General features: G+C 41.4%; 3 protein-coding genes across 5 annotated transcripts; all 3 read left to right on the top strand.

Moving 5' to 3' along the window:
• Positions 1-228: 228 nt before the first annotated feature.
• Positions 229-11,921, top strand: eda (ectodysplasin A). The gene is made up of 8 exons (XM_046406029.1): positions 229-688; positions 6,818-6,917; positions 8,761-8,799; positions 9,066-9,236; positions 9,564-9,598; positions 9,721-9,772; positions 10,385-10,515; positions 10,807-11,921. The coding sequence occupies exons 1-8, from the start codon at positions 365-367 to the stop codon at positions 11,065-11,067; spliced, it is 1,113 nt and encodes a 370-aa protein (XP_046261985.1). The 5' UTR covers positions 229-364; the 3' UTR covers positions 11,068-11,921.
• A 277-nt stretch (positions 11,922-12,198) lies between these two features.
• On the top strand, positions 12,199-14,671 carry LOC124068102 (tumor necrosis factor ligand superfamily member 13B-like). 3 transcript variants are annotated; one of them, XM_046406033.1, is made up of 6 exons: positions 12,199-12,446; positions 12,564-12,651; positions 12,777-12,833; positions 12,917-13,017; positions 13,120-13,264; positions 13,674-14,671. In XM_046406033.1, the coding sequence occupies exons 1-6, from the start codon at positions 12,261-12,263 to the stop codon at positions 13,787-13,789; spliced, it is 693 nt and encodes a 230-aa protein (XP_046261989.1). In that variant the 5' UTR covers positions 12,199-12,260; the 3' UTR covers positions 13,790-14,671. The 3 variants fall into 3 exon arrangements, with proteins under 3 accessions (XP_046261989.1, XP_046261986.1, XP_046261987.1); XM_046406031.1 differs by having other exon boundaries at positions 12,200-12,446; positions 12,917-13,029; positions 13,674-14,059; XM_046406030.1 differs by having other exon boundaries at positions 12,917-13,264.
• LOC124068099 (transforming growth factor beta activator LRRC32-like) lies at positions 14,124-18,396 on the top strand. The gene is made up of 3 exons (XM_046406028.1): positions 14,124-14,238; positions 14,590-14,765; positions 14,893-18,396. The coding sequence occupies exons 2-3, from the start codon at positions 14,676-14,678 to the stop codon at positions 16,768-16,770; spliced, it is 1,968 nt and encodes a 655-aa protein (XP_046261984.1). The 5' UTR covers positions 14,124-14,238; positions 14,590-14,675; the 3' UTR covers positions 16,771-18,396.
• The last annotated feature ends 288 nt before the right edge of the window (positions 18,397-18,684 follow it).

Raw genomic sequence — 18,684 nt, forward strand, 5'->3', positions numbered from 1 at the left:
TGTGAACAACAAACAGAAAGAGGGGAATATTCTCACAACATCCTCTCATTATCATTATCATTATCTCACGGGAGCTGCAGATGCCCGATTTGCCCTGTAGGTGTCGCCCCACCACTGCACCTGGTGTATCCGGCCCCCCTCCCCACCCCTTGGCCCGGATTGTCTGGGTTCGTAATTGACCCCGACCAATCACATAAGAGGTGGGCGGGTCTTCATTGTTACTACAGATACTCGAAGGAGTTTGCACCGACCTGCCGCTGCTGCACCTATGATCTTCCACGTAAATGAGTAGCCGCGGCCCGCGCGAGACAAACGAGACGATTATGCCGAGATAAAGAGCATCTGACTCGCGCTCTGTCCGATAATGGCATGCGATGGTTCACCCGCGGATGATTTCCCGGACAAAGTGATGCCCAGAGCAGCTCCCTGCACGTGCAACAAGAAGTGCAGGAGTAGGAGCGGCAGTGTCGTCTTCCTGGGATTATTCCTGCTGTCGCTGTGTCTGCACGCTGTCACCCTCGTCTGCTATTTGGATCTGCGGTCCGAGGTCAAAAGGGAAATTATCCACCAGAAGCGGGACTCCATGTTGACACTTGCAGTGAGTGACCTGGCTGACCCGGCGGCGATGCTCTTGCCCGGCCACACGCGACTGGACTCCGGCAGCAATCGCGGTGGAGAGAATCGTGAGGTAAAAACATCCACCAAAAGAAAGAAAGTGTGGCGGGGGGGGGGGGGGACTAAATGATGAACCGCCACAGCTCATTCAAGACGACATTGTTTTCATTCCTAACACGGTGGCTGTTCGTGTTCATTCACCTCCGTTCAGTCCTCCCGTTCCCGTATCACGGTGTCAGGTTCTGTGCCTGTGCTCTGTTATGGCATGTTTCTGGGCAACTTATTTTACAGTAGCCTGTCACGAAGTGTAGCCAGCTCAGTTTCCAGACAGACGTGTCTTGAATTAGCGCTCCCGTGTGCGTGATTCAGCCTCTTGGAGAAAGATGCACTAAAGTATAAGCTTTAAGTCTGTCACCTGGCCAAAGTTTCTTGTTCAGGTAGACACATCCAGGGAGGCATATCAAGGAAGTTGGAGAGCTTTCAGAAAACAGGAAAAGGCTTGTGAAAATCAGTTTATTTAGCTCAGAGGTGGCTTTTTTTTATTTTGTCTTTAATCAAACCACATTTAACCCAATTTGTTTTTTTTCCCAGACCTCCCCTTAAGCAGACAGAGGTTGGTGCTCAAAACTTAGGCAGCCTGCTCAGCTGAAATCACAGGGATGGGGGTCAGTCAGTGTGCTGGAGCAGGTGGACGGGAAATTAACTGGATCACCAGCAGGTGCAAAGCCCAAGGGCTGATGTAAATTCATCAGGACTTAGATGAGGCAGTTGGTACTTGGAGCTGAGCCAGACTTGTCTCACATGTGTTTTCTTTGCTGGCAGTGGGCTGATTGAATGTTCATTGTGTTGTCTGTGGCTTTGGCAACAGCCAGGCCCCCACCTCACCCCTTTCCCCTCCCCACCACCACATCAGCTCCACACACTCCCTAATTTCATCAGTACAAAGGGACCAAGTGTAGGTCTCGGCTTTGCTTTGCTTGCTCAGTTGTCTCACATGTCACCAGTTGTGTAACCTTTTTCACAGAGAAAACGATCCTCTGTGTGGGCCACTGGCTGGACATTTGGTTATGCAGCTCTGTCAACTTGATGGTGACCTGGAGGAATTCAAGTTATTCAGAAAAGCGGCATTTATTTATCTGTATGAGAGACTATCAAGATCAGTGGCTGGTACTGGTGTTTGATCTGTACTATTTTCCTTTCACAAGTGGGAAGCTCAACCTATTCATTTAGTCCTTTGCTCAGCTTATTTTATTTTGGTTTCCCTGGTTAGAGCCCAGTGAAATGGGCCTGGTATTTAACCCAGATGGTGATGCTTCATGAGGTGAAAGACTGTGGCCCAGCTGTAAATATTTAACAGTGCTGTGATGCTGTCTTTGCCAGATGTCTGCATTAAACAACTCTGATTACACATCCCACAGTTTACATAGTTGGAGAAACAGGAGCATGTGGCATTTGGACGCAGCGGCCGCACTTGTTAGCTTTTCAAGCATTTCCTTTGAAGAGTCTTTTTTTTTTTTGGAGAGCTAAAAATTGTTTGTTGCATTTTGAAATGCACTTCAAAAGGCTCTTCAGCAGCATCAGTGAAATTTGATGTGATCTGCAGGTATACAGACAAGTGTAACCTAACATGAAAAGTCCTTGTCGAAAACAAACGCAAAAACAATGAGGTATAGGACCAAACATACATACCACAGACCTCCATCTGATGTAGGAGGCATGAAGAGCGTAGGCTTTGTCCTCATATAGTGTGTCAGTATGTAACGTCTGGTCAGGTGGACTCAGTCCGCGTTGTGGTTGAGATGTATTAGGAAAAAGTGTTGTGGCTTCTCATCATGTAATAACAGCTTTGCACACTGGATTTAGTGCGTGTCAGATTGTTTTCAGCTGGGCCGATCAGTGCACACAGTGGAAATCCAGAAACTTTTTGGCATAATTCTATGGTTTAGTGGCTTCTTGAGTCAAACCGGAAAGTGAAGTTTTGCTCAGTTGAGATCATGCTATTGAAGAGGATAATTGGTGGAAATGACATGGACAGGAGCTTTAAGGTACAAACATCTTCTCTATAGTAAGCGTTTGTGGAAAGAAGCTGCTTTCTTTGCATTGGGCTCAGATTCTCATACAATGCTGCTTTTAATCGAGTTTTCCATTTGGCCACACATCCCATTTTGTCTCGCTCTACTTCACCCACCACTTGCCTCTTGTTTTATAGTCGTTCACCGGGGAAAAGAAATAAACTCAAGTATACATATTAAAGCCAGGTATTTTGTGCTGAAAATTGTCAGAATTTATAGATACACAACTAATTAGAAGAAACTGTTTTGGTCTGCAACTCTCAAATAAGGATCCAGGCTATATAAACTGCAACATAACAAGTCTGATCAGTTTTCATCATCTCTCTCTGTGTTACTGCCTGTAACAGGCATTGTGGCATGATGCAAGGCAAAGAAAGACATCAAACCAAATGTTTAACAATATTGAGCAGGATCTGTCAGGATTTCTGCAATGTTTTATTTCATCTGTTTCCTCAGAGGTAAGTACGGATATAGCAGCGATATTATTTTACAGTCTATTCCAGCACTTGAAACGTTTATAGATATTCAGAGATTACATATACTGACAATACGGTAATGTTTCAGGCATGCACTGAAAAATTACTTACCACTTAACATCTCACACTTTCCCAGATCTATCTAGTTGCTTCTTAATGAGAGCGGACGATCTGGTCATTTATGATCTGGGTTTGGGGAGTGAACAGTGTTCCCTCTCAACAGTCACAGTTGGTATGCCCTTGAGCAAGGCAGTAAATCCCAGCTGTCCAGCAGATCTGCACAGTTCCCAACAGTAAAAAGTCCCTCCCAGGTCTGTGTGGCTCTGAGGTCTGAAGCACGAGTGTGATGCAGGCATTACTGAGTACTTGTTGCTCACAGCCAGCCTGACCCTCATTCACCTGACCTCAGTGTGCGAAATGTAATAAAAGTCAGTCCGTGGGATATTTGATTGTGTCAGATCAGATAGCGTTTTATTCTTGGCTAACATTTTTCTTATAACCATTATATGAAATAATTTTTTCCTCTGATGTATGCCTTCAAAGTCTCAGAGAACAGATGCTGAAACATCTGGAGTCTAGTTAACGGCTATTAAAAGAGTCAGTTTGATGGGACACAAAGTCCTCAGCAGCATACAAGCTCTGGGGGCTCCAGGGTGGGCTGTCACCGACATCTACTATTTGTGACCAGTGTGTGATTAGTTAAAACAGCCATGATCATATATACAGATAGCGTCCATATCAGGGATTAATCAGTGTGGACACTAACGTCATGAAAACACAAGGCAGAGGAGGTCGAAACATCAGAGATATGAGGCTTTGCGCTTTTCCATATAAGACTGAATTGTCTTGACAGACAGATGGCGTAGACGCCCAGTAAAAATTAACTCCAGAGTCGCAAACATCTAAGAAAATAATAAATTGGTTGACAGCATTCAACTACAAGTCGCTTTTCCAGCAGTGCTGCAACAACCTGAAATATGATTGGCTGCTGACAGGCAACACTGATGACGATATGGACACCGTTATTAAATTTATTATGGTTTAAAACGCATGCCCTTCCAGAGAACAGTGTCTGATTTTTGGCTGAGGTAAGGACACAGCTTTTTGTGTGATATTTAAGAAGAAAATGTGCTGTCGTTGTTGTATCCAGAAGTGTCAATCACGAGGGTGTTATGAACCTTCAGTTCTCAACAGCTCGCCTGAGTCTCACCTCATCAACTTCACAATCTTCACCGCAATTTAGTGACTAATTGTCACCGCTTGTCCGGGAATAGAGGCGATACTGCAGCCAAAATGCCTGTATATGTAAAGATATGCAGGCTAGGAAACAGTATTGGTGAAAAACACTCGAGCTGCATCATTTTAGCTTCATGAAGAGCTTGAAAAGTTCTGAAAGTAAAGGAATTTTGATAGCATCAAGCGCAGAAGTGGGCAGAAATATGAACCATTGTAATAGTAAGTGTTAATAGGGCAAAAAGAAGTCTGCAATCACAAAATTACACGTCCCTGCGGTGACTGAATTTTAGTCATATCCTTGCAGAGCAACAGGGAATCGTGTCCTCTGCGCACAACATCAGCCCCCACGCTTTGAAGATTTGAAAGCCCTCTAATTAATAGCGTTATTTTCCTTTGTGCTGAGAAAGAATGGTTTACTCAATAGTTGGCACTTGGCATACATACCAACACGTTGTCATCCTGATTTACTGTAACTCTGCGTGCCTTGAAGGGTATAAAGGCCGTAAATGTTGTAATGAAGTGAAATGAAGCAAACAAGGGCACAAACCATTTCTCATAGTCGCATAATGGATTTTTTTTCTAATCACTTTGTTGCTTTCATCAACAACACAAGCCACACCAGTCTGGTAGTAGCCTAGCAGATTGCTTGTTTGTTTTTTGTCATTCTGCTGGAGCTTAATCCCAGACCAAAAATTGGCTGTTGAATCATGTTTGGCCGTCAGAACAGACGAAAGCGTAATGCCATATGCCCGCACATACAACCAGAATCCTTTGAGAGGTAAAAGCCCGCTATATGCCAACAGCTGGAGAGGAGATGTGGAGACACCTGCACGCCAAATGAACAGCAAACGTTCGCGGGAACATCTGGAGGTCTGTGTGTTGATAAACCATTCCAACACATACTCCTCCATCAGGCTGGAATTCCCGTGCTTATAAGGTCAGACACGGCTGGCAGTCGGTCAGGGGTGTCGACTTAACTGCTTTGAGCTTGTCCAACAAGGAGACAAGGTATAGAGGAAACTCCAAACATAAATTTTCTTGCTTGTCTTCTTATGGTCTTTCAGTGGCTCTGCTCGAAAACCACACAAAGAGGCACTGGGAGTTCACCCTGCTTTCAGGAGAAGGAGTATTTTTCGCTGTCTATGTTTACTTGAACATCACACAGATGCAAGCACGAAGCATGTCATCTTGTACCCAACTGGGATAGGCCCCACAGAGAAAAAAGAGAGGTCAAAATGTCAGTCAGTCAGTGAGCTTGTCTGATTTTGTTCCTGGCAGTAAGTATAAACGAGACATCATTATTTATTATCTTTTGATCCATGCTAAGGTGCTGTTTCACTCTTTTGGAGATGTCACTCATCCAAACTCCAAGCAGATGTCCAGCACAAGAACAAGTTGTCTAGTCGTCTGTCCTCAGCCATTGGGAGCATTTATCTTGCACTCTAAGCATTATTTAGACTGACACTCCAAAGTGTGACTGAAAACACTGTGATATATTTTTGGGCTTGACAAAGGCTTTGGGTGGTCTTGTTGTGTTTCCAGCGCCACAGTTTCTTTGTCTTTCAGATTCTGGGAATCCTCCAGAGATGTAATCACAAACTGAATCCTTAGCACAAAACTTTTGTTGTTGTTGTTGTTGTCATCTGTGCATGACAACGCTGCACTGCAACAACTGCGCAGTGTTGCTGTCGTGACTCTAGCGTCTTACAGTCAGTTCAGCACATCCTAAAGAGTTCATGTGAATGTAGGTCGAACTGGACCAGTCACTTAAGAATGCAGGCATGCGGTTTGTCCCGCCACTCACTCGCCCATGGGAACCCCCACCACTGTAGCTTTCCTGTTTTTTAGGGATGAGCTCAGACCAGCTACATCAGATCCTTTTCTTTGACTCCATTTTTTTTTAGCTTATTCATGCAACCTCTGAATAGGGCTGGGACCAGGTGCCACATGAATGGGTATTGCTCTCAGATTAACCACAATTCATGTCCTCCTTTTGTATGAAAAGGTGAATTTCAGAGCAGTCTTGTCCAGGTGACAAGACTGGTCTCAAACAGCAGAGACACAGACAAAAGTGGCTTGGGTTACAGGATAGGTTACAGCCCCAATGGGACAGACAATGACTTGGCCGCAAATGAATGTACTGGCGGACAGTGTCTCACATGTTTTCAAATGCCCCAAGTTGTCTCTGTGCAAACATTATACCCAAAGAATAGAATGGCCACTTGTAACAGGGGTTTCGCTCTCAAAGTCTTGTATCACTCATCCCTTTTGTTTGCTTGACATAATTAAAATTTGGCGATCTTGGCTGGTATTAATATTGTGACGAGAGGCTCTGTTTATAAAGCCAGCAGCCCTCTTGAATTTTCTGCTATACAACCTTTGCCATATTCATTCATATTTTCTTTTGTTTTTCACCAGGAGAAGTTACTGCACAGAAATAGCGACTTCCATGCCACAGAGGATAACAGGGGCATAACTCAGCGAGCGAAAAGGAGTCCCGGCAAGCAGCCAGAGACAGGCATGTCGTTTTTTACTTCTCCTGTGTCTTTTTTTTTTCCCTTTACACCTTGATGCAGAAATTGTATGCTGACACATTTAATGACAAAACCCCCCCACAAACCTTTGCTCTGTGGTGCACCTGTATCAGTCTGTTTTCTGGATATGCACTCGAACAATGTACCTCTTAAGTCTTGTTTGTTTGGAGGGGATTCCATACAGTGTAAATAACAGGTTTTTGGTGGGCTTAAGGCTCTTAAATTTTGAAAACAGTTTGTTAATGGTTTCTCACTTTTTGTGGAACTGATTTTTTACTGCTTTGCGCTTACTTAACAAAGCATCTCCACCACAAAATGTTGCTGAGTTTATAGAGCACGAGATTAAATGGAATGGGAATGATTATTACTTGGACAGCAAACAAGGACAACAAGGAGTTCACCAATTTGAAACAGACAGCGAAGGCAGAGTTGATTTCCCCCGTCTCAAAATAATATCAGGTGCCCGAAATATCTTTTCTATCAGTCAACTAAGCAATCTGGACTTTGGAATCCAGCTGTGTTATCATTCAGGCCTGAACTGTCAGAAAATAAGATTAAAAAATGTTCTTTGTAGAACATGCGGTCATGTTAACAAACCAGGTGGCGATTTCCAAAAAGACATTATCATCTGAGGCTTTCATTAATTCCACCAGATTGATTTATCGTAATCAATAGCTCTGTAGACAGCCATATGGCCGATGTGTCTGAATTTGCTTTTGTAGTTTTTGTTTAGAATGTGAGCTATGCAAATAAAAAAGTGAAGCCTTTGAAGTTTCATGTCTGAGAGCAACAAGTGCACCATGATCACAAGGCATTCCAATGTCTGTGGCGTGACACTGAATACTTGGGGGGAAGTTTAGTGATTGTGTTTAAATTAGAAGAAAAAACTCACCTTTGAGACTTTCTACATAAATCAGTAAAGTCTCGAGCCTCTAAACACTAATCATTCCCAGGTCTCTCCTCTGCTCACAGCGCACAGACAAAAGCTTTTGTAATCTCAGCCTTAGATGTGTGTGTGTGTGTGTGTTTATGTGTGTGTGTGCGCGCGCGCCCCGTGTTTGCACGTGTGTGCGTATGTGTGCGTTCTGGGCTCTCCTAACGGGCACCAGATTCCAGATAGGGCTGCTCGTTAAGAGAAATCTATGCGGATGCATCCAGTCATTTAGCCAGAGGAGAAACACTGGCCATATGTTTGAGGGGGACTCAAACTGTGAGGTTTTAAGGTTAAATGGCCTTTGTAGTTGTAATGACATGCGAAACACAAGAGCAGCGAGACGGCTTTTAGAAAAGGATTCCTCAGCTGCACACAGTGCGTGTACACAAACACACACACACACAAAGATGCACGCTTTGTCTTTCAAGTGCTGACATAGATGTCCCACCAACACCCATGCACGCACGTGCACACACATATGCTCGTGGCTGTAAAGGCAAGACATGCTCACACAAACATTTGCGCGCGCACACACACACACACATGTAGACACACTTTCATCTGTATTCTCCATCTGGGCTTAATTCAAAGAAAAGGATTTTGGCAGGATAAAGTATCTCTCTAATGATCTTCTCCAGTTCCACTGCCTGTGAATGCTTAAGGCACTTGTTCATACAGAGGAGGTGAAACCACACTTACAAATTACTACACTGGAAGATACCACAGACTGACGTACCTCCACTTCAGTGTTCACTGTCGAAGATCTGAATCTGTTATTTTAGCCTATTCAAGATAACTACACAGAATGAGCTGGATACTCAAGATGTTATCTGAGATCATAATTGTTCGGTAGACCATTTCAAGCTTAATCACACTGTTTTTGCTTCTCACAGAATCGACTGGAAGGGAAAAAAGGAAGGAGAAGAAAAAAGGTAATACATAACTCTAAACCTCTAGTCTTAATTTCAGTTAACTGGTCACTGATTAGACTGCTACCTGCTGCTGCCTACTGGAAGTATCGTTTAGATTTAAAATCCAGTAACTGCATTGGCTCGAAGTGAAGATTAGACTAGATTAAACTATTTGATTCTGTCCATCAGGGATGTGATTCTTGCCTCTTGGCTTTACAGCCTGTCGAAAAGATTTACCTGTTTGATTTTTTTAAATTTGCAAACCATTTGTCTTTCTCTCTTTACAGGAAAAAAAAGGTCTGTGCCGGGCCCCCCTGGTCCCCCTGGTCCCCCGGGCCCACAGGGGCCACCGGGCATCCCTGGAATCCCTGGTATTCCAGGAAGTAATGCTGTTGGGCCTGCAGGACCCCCTGGACCCCCCGGACCACAGGGACCTCCGGGCACTCAAGGTCCAGCAGGTATAAAAGTTGACCCGCTGAGATAGCCAAGATTCAGGCCAGAGGACTTGGAAACACCCACGAGTTGAGAGATTTGTTCTTAGATTACAGTACTCTGCTGTATGTAGACCCTTTCCCACACTAGAAGGGGGCTCAAGTTGACAAAATTGATTAACTCATTGCCTTCACAGAGAGAGAGTTTTCTGATTCAGGATGTCAAACATAGTGTGGGATAGCAGTGATCTAACTTCAAGCTATGTCGGTGTTTATTTTGTTTGAATCATCATCTCTTCTTTGCTCCTCAGGAGTGTTGAAGGCTAATTTATCATGTCTCTCTAATCGTTGCAGGGGTTCCAGATAAGACGAAAACAAAGGAATTCCAGGTAGAGCATGTCACCTATTGGAAATTATATTTTATCATAACACAAAATCCCTGACGAAACAGCTCTCCTCTTGTTTTACTGTGTGTCCAGAGTAGTCACCAGAGATCTTTTTTGTTTTACAGCCTGCAGTGGTTCACTTGCAAGGGCAGGAGACAACCATCCAAGTGAGAGAAGGTGGGTCTTCTCTCCACACTTAACTTGTCCTTGCACCGCTGTGTTTGACGCAGAACAAATAAACACACTTAATCCCTGTCAGTGTCCTCTGTCCAAAACCCGAGTCTGAAACTGTTCTACGAAACACATCCCTGCCAAGCCACAGGCTTTCGCCAGAATAAACAGAAACACTGTAAACTGTTGACATTTAGTTGATTTAAAATGTTTTAACAAGAACTTCAACATGCCAGATTTAGTCATTTTTTAAGGTAAGAAAGTTAACACAATCAGATCCCAAGATTTTATGGCTTAGAGGACTAAATGTTGCCACCGATATTTACTATGAGATTACTGTAACCCTGAAGTATTCCCATAGCTATTACAGGATTAATATACTGTTAAAGGCTTATGTTAGAAGTCAGACCTGTGTTAACTCCTTGTGGTCATGAGCAGAAGCACTGCAAATTCTAGTAAATTCAGCTTATCCAGCATCACTTTTTCAGTCTAGAAAGGAGCGTAAGCACCTTTAGCAGGTTTATATTTTCTGGCAGCGCCGAGCTCCAGTTGTAGATTAACTCTCCTGATGGACGTTTATGTTGACTGTTTGCTTCTTATTTGTTTGTTGTGACATAGATTTGTCTGAAGGCATCCTTAGGAACTGGAAGATGGTGTCCATCCATCACCGTGTGTTTAAAATGCACTCTCGCTCTGGAGAGCTAGAGGTGCTGCTGGATGGTGTCTACTTCATATATAGTCAGGTAGAAGTGAGTACGGTCCTTGACGTAACTCTTATAATTTATAGTTCAAAGTCAGAAGAGCTGGCAGTTCTGTAGTTAAACTTAAAAACGTGTTTGCTTTACACATATGTAAATGTTCAAGTTGTTTTTATGGACATATTTCTTTTCCCTTGTGTTATAGTTAAAAGTGAATGCATATAACTCAAAGCATTGTTGGCTACTCTGATATTTCAGCTTCAGATAAGCACTTAATATCATGTGGACTTGTTTTGGCTACCCTCTCAGTCTTCTGTGAATTATGTGTACCCTCTCCACTAGGTGTACTACCTCAACTTCACCGACATTGCCAGCTATGAGGTGATGGTGGACTCCAACCCATTCCTTCGCTGCACTTGCAGCATCGAGACGGGCCAGCGCAAGTTCAACACCTGCTACACGGCTGGGGTGAGCCTGCTGCGCGCCGGCCAGAGGATCTCCATACGTATAGTGTATGAGGACACGCTCATCAGTATGACCAACCACACCACCTTCCTGGGAAGTGTCAGACTTGGAGAGGCTCCATCTGCTGGACAGAACTGACAACTACACACCACACCAGCCTTCTGCACTTCTGCAGTAATGGAAGGTTGCTCACAATGGTTGAATCAGTACCAAGCAACTTCAAGCCCAAGTCTTGCCCCTGTTTAGAATGAACTTAAACCATCCCGATTATTAAATTTAAGGGAGCCCTCAGGTGGCTCTTCTTCACTTTCACGGCTCTGTATTAAAAAGGACAATAAAGTTATCCTTCTCCCTCACATTGATTTGGTGCAAAGAGATCAGCCTTGGTGAGTCCTCATCAAACAAAAGTTTCTATTTATAGTCACCATTTTGTGTCAAACGACATTTCTCTTTATAACAAGGAAGGATACTGCGCTGACATATACTTAACATTTACATATTTTCTAAGTGCTGTTGAATGATAATCTTGTATCTCCAAAAACACCAGCTATTCAAAATGTCTAATTTTCAGTTTGTATATTTTGCCGTTTTAATTAATTTAATTAAACTAACAGTTAAAAGTTAGTGGCCTAATGAGGGCTTTAAAGCTCCCTATGCCATTGGGTTCTAAAAATGAATAAAATATCATATAAATGTTAAAGCAAGCATAAAGATATCCATGCAAAGCGGTGAAAAATCCATTAAAACTGGAGTTAGAAGGTATTCACAGAGCAACAGCACTATATATTTTGCACACATTTGCACTACAGCATCCCTGCAGAATATCAGTGATATGTTTCGTTACCATGCTATTGTTTAGTTACCGTATGAATGAATCCATGTGGAAAAATGATAGTTGTTTATACGTCTATGTACATATTGTATATAAAATGGGATATACTTTTGTAAATGGAGTTGATTGATGGATTAAAATGTTTCATTTTCTGTCTAAACCCATTTGTCTGTCTTTTGTGTTTGTGTAGCGGGTGGTATTGATTTAAAAGGTTAAAACTTCTCTGGCATGAGTACTGACAAGAACAAATGATGTTCTTTGAGTGAGGCCTTTGTCTTTATTAAAATGTGGCTTTTACTTTGACTGCAAGTTTCACAACACACTGCAAATTTGGCTGTAATCTTAATGCAATCTAAATGAGTTCCATCTTGAGAGGCCGAGAGAAGATAGTTCCTCATTTAGAAACCAATTTTGAAACTGAACATTTAGGTTTCCGGGGTTTAACTGATGTGTGACCTCACCCATTTGAGTAACTTGAGGACATCCAGTCAGTCTCACAATGTTTTACAATGCTTTATTATCGCTAACAGCATTTATGTTTTGTCTCAGCCTTTTCCTGGTGTACAGAGCCAGTGTTTTAGAGAACGACTTTCGCAAACTCCAAGGGGACATAATTCTGCAATTGAATCAGCCACGTTCTGAGGGAGTCAATGGGAAATTTGCCAAGATGTCTAAAACAAGGGAGGTATGTCACTGATTATGCAGAATGGAGTCATCTTGGACAACGTACTTTATGTTATTAGTAAGCATTCAGATAGCGCTGCAATAATAAATTTTCTCCTAATGCTTTGTTTTCCCACAGGACATGAAGCCAAGTATTTTGCAAAAAGCTCAGAGTTCTCTGAATTTATCTTCTAGAAGAGTAAAACGGGAACAGGGCAGTTGCAGAGGTGGGTTGGAGCTGCGAACTAAAAATGTGTCAATTAGTTACAGTTTAATCAGGTAGAGAGACCATAAGAGGTGTATGCTAAGTTAATAAAATTAAAGTATTATGTTTATTTCTCCCTCTTGCCAGCTCCAACATCATTCCTGCAGTTAACAGCTAGCACTAATGAACAGCCAGACATAAGAGGTAAAACTAAATTCAAGTGTTTGGCTTTGGCATTGCACCAAATGCCATTATTTTGAATAAGTGTATCTTGCCTTCTCCCATAGGAAATATAGCAGTGATCCCTTGGACTGTTTCTGCACAGCGAGGAAATGCAATTTCACAAAAGGAAAACAGAATCGTTGTCCAAGAAGATGGTTATTACTTGGTGTTTGGACAAGTATTGTGTCACTGCAATTCAAGCATAACTAAATCGATATTACATCTGATTTGTTCCAACTATTCAGCTAATGTTCCGCTTAATTCACAGGTTTTGTTTCAAAGCCCAAGCATAGTTATGGGTCATATCATTCAAAGCCGGGGTTTCAACACAACAGGAACAACATCAAGAGAGTTATTGCGCTGCGTGCAAGAGATGCCAGATGAAACTCCTGTCAGTACATGCTACACTTCAGGTCAGTAAAGCACTACTGTGTGCTCAAAAAATAGTTCAATACGTTTTGGGTAATATACTTACTCACCTTTGGGCCATGGTTTAGATGAGAAAATGGTATGGTAAACATGGTAAACATGAGGCTACAGCCAGCAGATGTATGATGTGCTGGACTATGATTTTCAGCCTCCTTCTGGCCAAAAACTAGTCAAGTACACCCCCACCCCCTTAAACCTCACCGTGTGTTTTGGTTTTTGTACAGATTAAATATCTTTTGGTTCATCCCTTACAACTCAGCAGACTTACAGAATCTATGCCTAGAATATATTACTAGGAGACATTAAGTGAGTTTAATTTTTTATTTTTATTTTATTTGTCACTAAGCTATCTCCCCTTATGCTTTCTTGTATGTATCCTCATGTATGTCACAGGCATAGTGCAGCTGCTTCAGGATGATGAGCTAGATCTGGTGATACCATACAGGCCCCAAGCTCTCATCTCCATGGATGCAGACTCAACCTTTTTTGGTGTCATACAGCTGAACTAGAAGAAGACAGTATGAGGCTGATAACAGTTCAGCTTCTTGTTGCAGGATACAGAAAACTGACACTGAGCTGTGTGACGGGATGCTGATAAAGGACAGAGTGACAGCAGGAAAACTGCTGGGACCTGTCATTAATCTCAGGAAAACAGCACATAATGAACTTTTGAATTAACTGTGTATATCATCTTTCAGCTTTTTGAAGACAGCTATTTTTAAACTCCTTTAGCTTTAAATCATTAAAGCGTAACATCCAGGTAGTCCACCTGGGCCTGTCCCCTCACATTGTTTATGTGTGCTACCACCTCCTTTCATCAGTCTATTTTAGCATGTCTCTTTATACTTTGCTTGGGGCTTCCCTCCAGCTCCACCTCTGTGCTCTCTGTTTATTTGTTCCTCTCATCTATTTTAGAATGGCTTCCGTTTCCCTGAGACTATGTCAGGAACAAACAAAGGTATAAATTTATATCGCTTGGTAGGTGTTTTCCTGGTTGACACGAACTGCTCAACGCTGTAATTATAAAATTAAAGTTGTTATAAATGTGATAATGAACATATGAATTCTTGGTTGGAATGAATTTATGTTAATAATTAATGATGAATTCATTCATCTGTATAATTAGGTTACCATTAAACACAGAAATATGATCATTTTGTCTAAAAATGAGTTTTGTCCAAATTAAAGAGCCCTTAGTGAAAGTGATATTGGAGTGGTCAATCCTTTTTCTACTTATAGTATCCACAACGCCTATCTGTTGTCTACAGCTCTGCTGTTTTCTGTCTTGCCTTTTTTTTTTCTTATGAAGCATGGCTGTAAGAGGGGGGTTGTGAGTGTGTATATGAGCTCTGACAACAGTAGCTGTACAGCAGCAGAAGCAGCAGCAGAAGGAGAATGGTCAGGCATACGTTCTCTCATCTCTTATTACTGTGGTCACTCAGCAATGACCTCTGTGTAACTGGATGGACATATCATGGGCCAAAGGTAAGTTCATTATGAAATTACTTAAATGCTAATTGAAAAGTTTGACATTGCATTGTACTATTTCTCAGATCTTAATTGCTCAGGCTGTTCACTCTTTGACTATGATTAATGTTCATTTCATTTTAAGGAGCAGTCCTGGAACAATCGGAATCTCCATTCTGTCCCTCCAGATTTGGATGCAAGGCTTAGAATTCTGGACCTGTCCAATAACTTCATCAGACAGCTGCACACACTTGCTTTGCCATACTTGGAGCAGCTGGACCTGAGCTCCAACCAGCTGGATCTGATCTCTGAAGGGGCTTTTGAAAACCTGGCTAGACTTGAAGAGCTGAATTTGTCCAGAAACTCACTGAACAACAACCTTGGCATTAACAGCAAAGCCCTCCAATCCATCAGTAGACTCAAAACTTTGGACATATCAATGAATGGTTTGAGTGGTGATGCAGTGGAACGGTACCTTCGAAACAAATCTTCTCTTGATCAACTTAAGATGACTGGTAATGCTTTAACAAGACTTTCACACAATTTCTTCGATGAGAGTATAGGTCTGAGGTCCATTACTATTGATGACAATCAGATATCAGTAATAGAGCAGGGGACTTTTGAACCATTGAGCCAATTAGAGGTGCTAAACTTGGCCAAAAATAACCTTGCACATATCTGTGATTTTAAATTACATCAAGTCAAATATTTGAATCTCAGTAGAAATTCAGTTGAGTTCTTTGTTACGCATGAGGACGGCCTGTTTTACAGACTTGAGATTCTTGATCTGAGTCACAACAAACTCCTTTATTTCCCAGTTGTTCCAAAAATAAATTGTCTGAAGTACCTTCATTTACAGAATAATATGGTTGGTACGTTAAATTCAGAGGCTACAATGGTTTCAGAAGCCAATGCTCTTTACCATGAGATTACAAAGGAAAGAACAGTTAGAAAAAATAACCTACACTCAAACTGGAGGCAGATGCCATTGATTTATATTGATCTGAGCTATAACCACTTCACATCTTTCCCGCTGGAAACTTTGAGCCTTCTCTCATCTTTAGAAACTCTGAATTTCAGTCACAACTGCCTGAAAAATGTAATCTGGAATGTTAGAAAAGATGACGAATCAGAATCCCATCGGCAGCTTTTCTTTCCCTCCTTAAAGTACCTCGACATGCAAAGCAATGGACTTGTTTCTATTTCCCCGCTATTTCTCAAGGCGCTCACACAAATAGAAGTACTAAATCTACAAGACAATTATGTGCAACCTTGTGCCTCTCTGGGCCATTTGCAAAGCTCTCAATCAACACAGCAATTGAATCTCAGCGCATCTTGCATTGCCTTCGAGCAGTTAAGAACCCTTAAACACCTCAATCTCAAAGAAAACAACATTGAAATGCTTCAGACACACACATTTAAAAACACTTCTTTGATTTCTTTAAACCTTGCAAGAAATTCACATATGGTAATGCAGGTGGGTGCATTAGAAGGTGTGCATGAGACTCTTCAGTCCTTGACTATCAGTGAAATGAACATGACCAGCTCTGATCTTTCTTTACCCTGCATGCCAGTGTTAACTCAGCTGAACTTATCTAACAACCATTTAGACAGGATGCCCGGCAGTTTAAACTGCTCTCCTCTGAGAGAAATTGACATAAGAAATAATCATTTTGTGTCTTTAAACCATTCCTTGATCCTTGCTTTATCTGTGCACCTCAATCTTATGTATATTAGTGGAAATTATTTTAACTGTTGTGACAGTAAATGGCTGACAACCCTACAGGAGTCAGAGATAAAGCTGCCAGATATCAGTGACACTGTTTGCTTTACAAGCGACAGAAACATTGTGATGGCAGGGTATCTGAAAAAAAGTTCAGTGGACTGTTTCTTTCATCCAAAAGCACAGGAAATTCATTTTGGACAAATGATCGTTATTGTTTTTTTTATAACTGTATTATTAACAGTGCTGATCATGTTCACCAGGAAGGTGTGCTCCACAAAGAGATCATGTTTAGTGTGATATCTAAAATATACTCTCACTGGTTTATTTTGTACATTTACATTGTTCTATTTATGCATATGGGTTACATATAGTGAGCAAAACAAACACTTTCAGTGAGAAACTGGAATGCAAAATGTAGTAACTGAAGCATAATTCCTGTTAAGCTGCAATTTGCATGACCCCTTTTAGTACAAACAGAAATGGGCTTAATGGCTGCTGAGAGGCTTTTAATTAGCAATATGCGATAAAAATCAAAAATCTTTGTTATCTGAGACATGATCCTATTCTCATTTCTATTCAGGGTACCTACCTAGGCTCTATGGCTCTCTTACACATAACTTGTCAGTAAGACATGCATCACACTGTGCAACCTGTGCAGCCAAAATGCTGTGTGCCAGATTCACTAATCAAGCAGAGAATTTTAGCCCATCCTTCACTATGAAATGTTTGTTTGCGACTAGAAGTTCAACCTTGGCTCAAATTTTAATGACGTCTGTGAGGACTTGCACAATCCAGAATGTGGACTCACCAACACCGTTATCTTTTGTATAATAATAAAATAGTTTAGTGGACAGTGTTTATATACACAATTCATTTTCACCGATGTCACTATCTGAAGCTCATGTTTTGTCATGTATAACCTATGCACCTATGCAGCTCTGACCACAGCAGGTTGTTATCAAATATGATAAAAGTTTAAATGTGTAAAACAGTACACAATAAAGATGGTGTACCTAATAACCAGAACATGTTGACAGTCTTTATTTATAATCACTGAGGGTCATAGGGGATTTCAGTTTCTGAGAATTTCTGTTTTTGGTTGAGCAACATGAATTCCACCCAGTCATAAAACATTAACTGGAAGAGATAATTCAGTGTGAGGTGCACTCTCAATAAATCTGACTGAATTTGGATGCAATTCTTTTGAACAAATTAGCACATAATCATTGTATGTAATTGACAACATGTGAACAAACTTTCAATCTTAATCTGCAACAACTGATCCACAGGCAATGAGGTGAGTTGATTGTCTGTTGACATGCTGCAGTGTAAAATGCAACTAAATGAAAAAATATCAAACTTTGAGGAGATTTTATTACAAATTCAGCAAATGGCCCGGGAGTAGGCTGGGGAAAGACTGCTGTTGCAGGAGGATATCCTGTTGAGCAACCCTGTCATTGTCTTCTGATTGACACATCCTTCTCTTTTAAACTGAAGAGATGTGGCATTTTACAGGTCTCATGCTCATAACAACTCTGTCCACTGGATAGCACCAGCATTAGCTCTAGAAGAGCCATCACACCTATCATTTTGGCTCTTGAGCAATATAACTGTAGGAAATGTTGCCCCACCCACAAGATTTAGGTACTAGATCAAGTAGCAGCTTGACAAGTTCAAGCAAAGAGCACCTGAAGAAAAGAACACTGTGTGGATAGTATTAGGTGTAAAAGCATAGGAATGCAAATACCAAATTGTATTCATTCTTCTGCTTGGTGATTAATGGTAGTTGCATTTAGCCATTAGCAGCAGCTTGTTTGTTAGCACCCTGGAGCAAGTACTGAAAAGCTAACTGTAGTTCCAGTAAACCCATCCCTGCAAGCAAAAGATTAAACCTGAGACTGTGTATATTTCTTTAATAAGGATAATATTTATCTTTATCTTTCTTAATTTATCTTATTTTAATCTTACATCTGTGATATCCACTTTGAGAAATGTAGCACAAGGCACTGGTATTGCTTTTAATGTTCCACATTTCTTCTTTATATCACAGTAAAACCTGTTTTTTCAGTTCTTCTGTAAACCCATCCCATGGCAAAGTTACTGTCTCAGCATCCAGCTGAGCTGTCTCATTTTCTGTTGCCCTACCTATATGTTGTATTTAGAAGTGTGCTGACATGGAATTGTTTTCTAAGCAAATGGATCATGCTCTTC

The sequence above is a fragment of the Scatophagus argus genome, chromosome 12, assembly GCF_020382885.2.
Source record: "Scatophagus argus isolate fScaArg1 chromosome 12, fScaArg1.pri, whole genome shotgun sequence".
NCBI classification, from domain to species: Eukaryota; Metazoa; Chordata; class Actinopteri; family Scatophagidae; genus Scatophagus; species Scatophagus argus.

Bases quoted from the DNA above. Each gene is read 5' to 3' on its own strand.
- eda (XM_046406029.1), top strand. From the start codon at position 365: ATGGCATGCGATGGTTCACCCGCGGATGATTTCCCGGACAAAGTGATG. The intron at 689-6,817 runs GTAAAAACATCC...GTTTTTCACCAG, and splicing joins GCGGTGGAGAGAATCGTGAG to GAGAAGTTACTGCACAGAAA. The intron at 9,599-9,720 runs GTAGAGCATGTC...TTTGTTTTACAG, and splicing joins CGAAAACAAAGGAATTCCAG to CCTGCAGTGGTTCACTTGCA.
- LOC124068102 (XM_046406030.1), top strand. From the start codon at position 12,261: ATGTTTTACAATGCTTTATTATCGCTAACAGCATTTATGTTTTGTCTC. The intron at 12,447-12,563 runs GTATGTCACTGA...GTTTTCCCACAG, and splicing joins AGATGTCTAAAACAAGGGAG to GACATGAAGCCAAGTATTTT. The intron at 12,834-12,916 runs GTAAAACTAAAT...CTTCTCCCATAG, and splicing joins TGAACAGCCAGACATAAGAG to GAAATATAGCAGTGATCCCT.
- LOC124068099 (XM_046406028.1), top strand. From the start codon at position 14,676: ATGGTCAGGCATACGTTCTCTCATCTCTTATTACTGTGGTCACTCAGC. The intron at 14,766-14,892 runs GTAAGTTCATTA...TTTCATTTTAAG, and splicing joins GGACATATCATGGGCCAAAG to GAGCAGTCCTGGAACAATCG.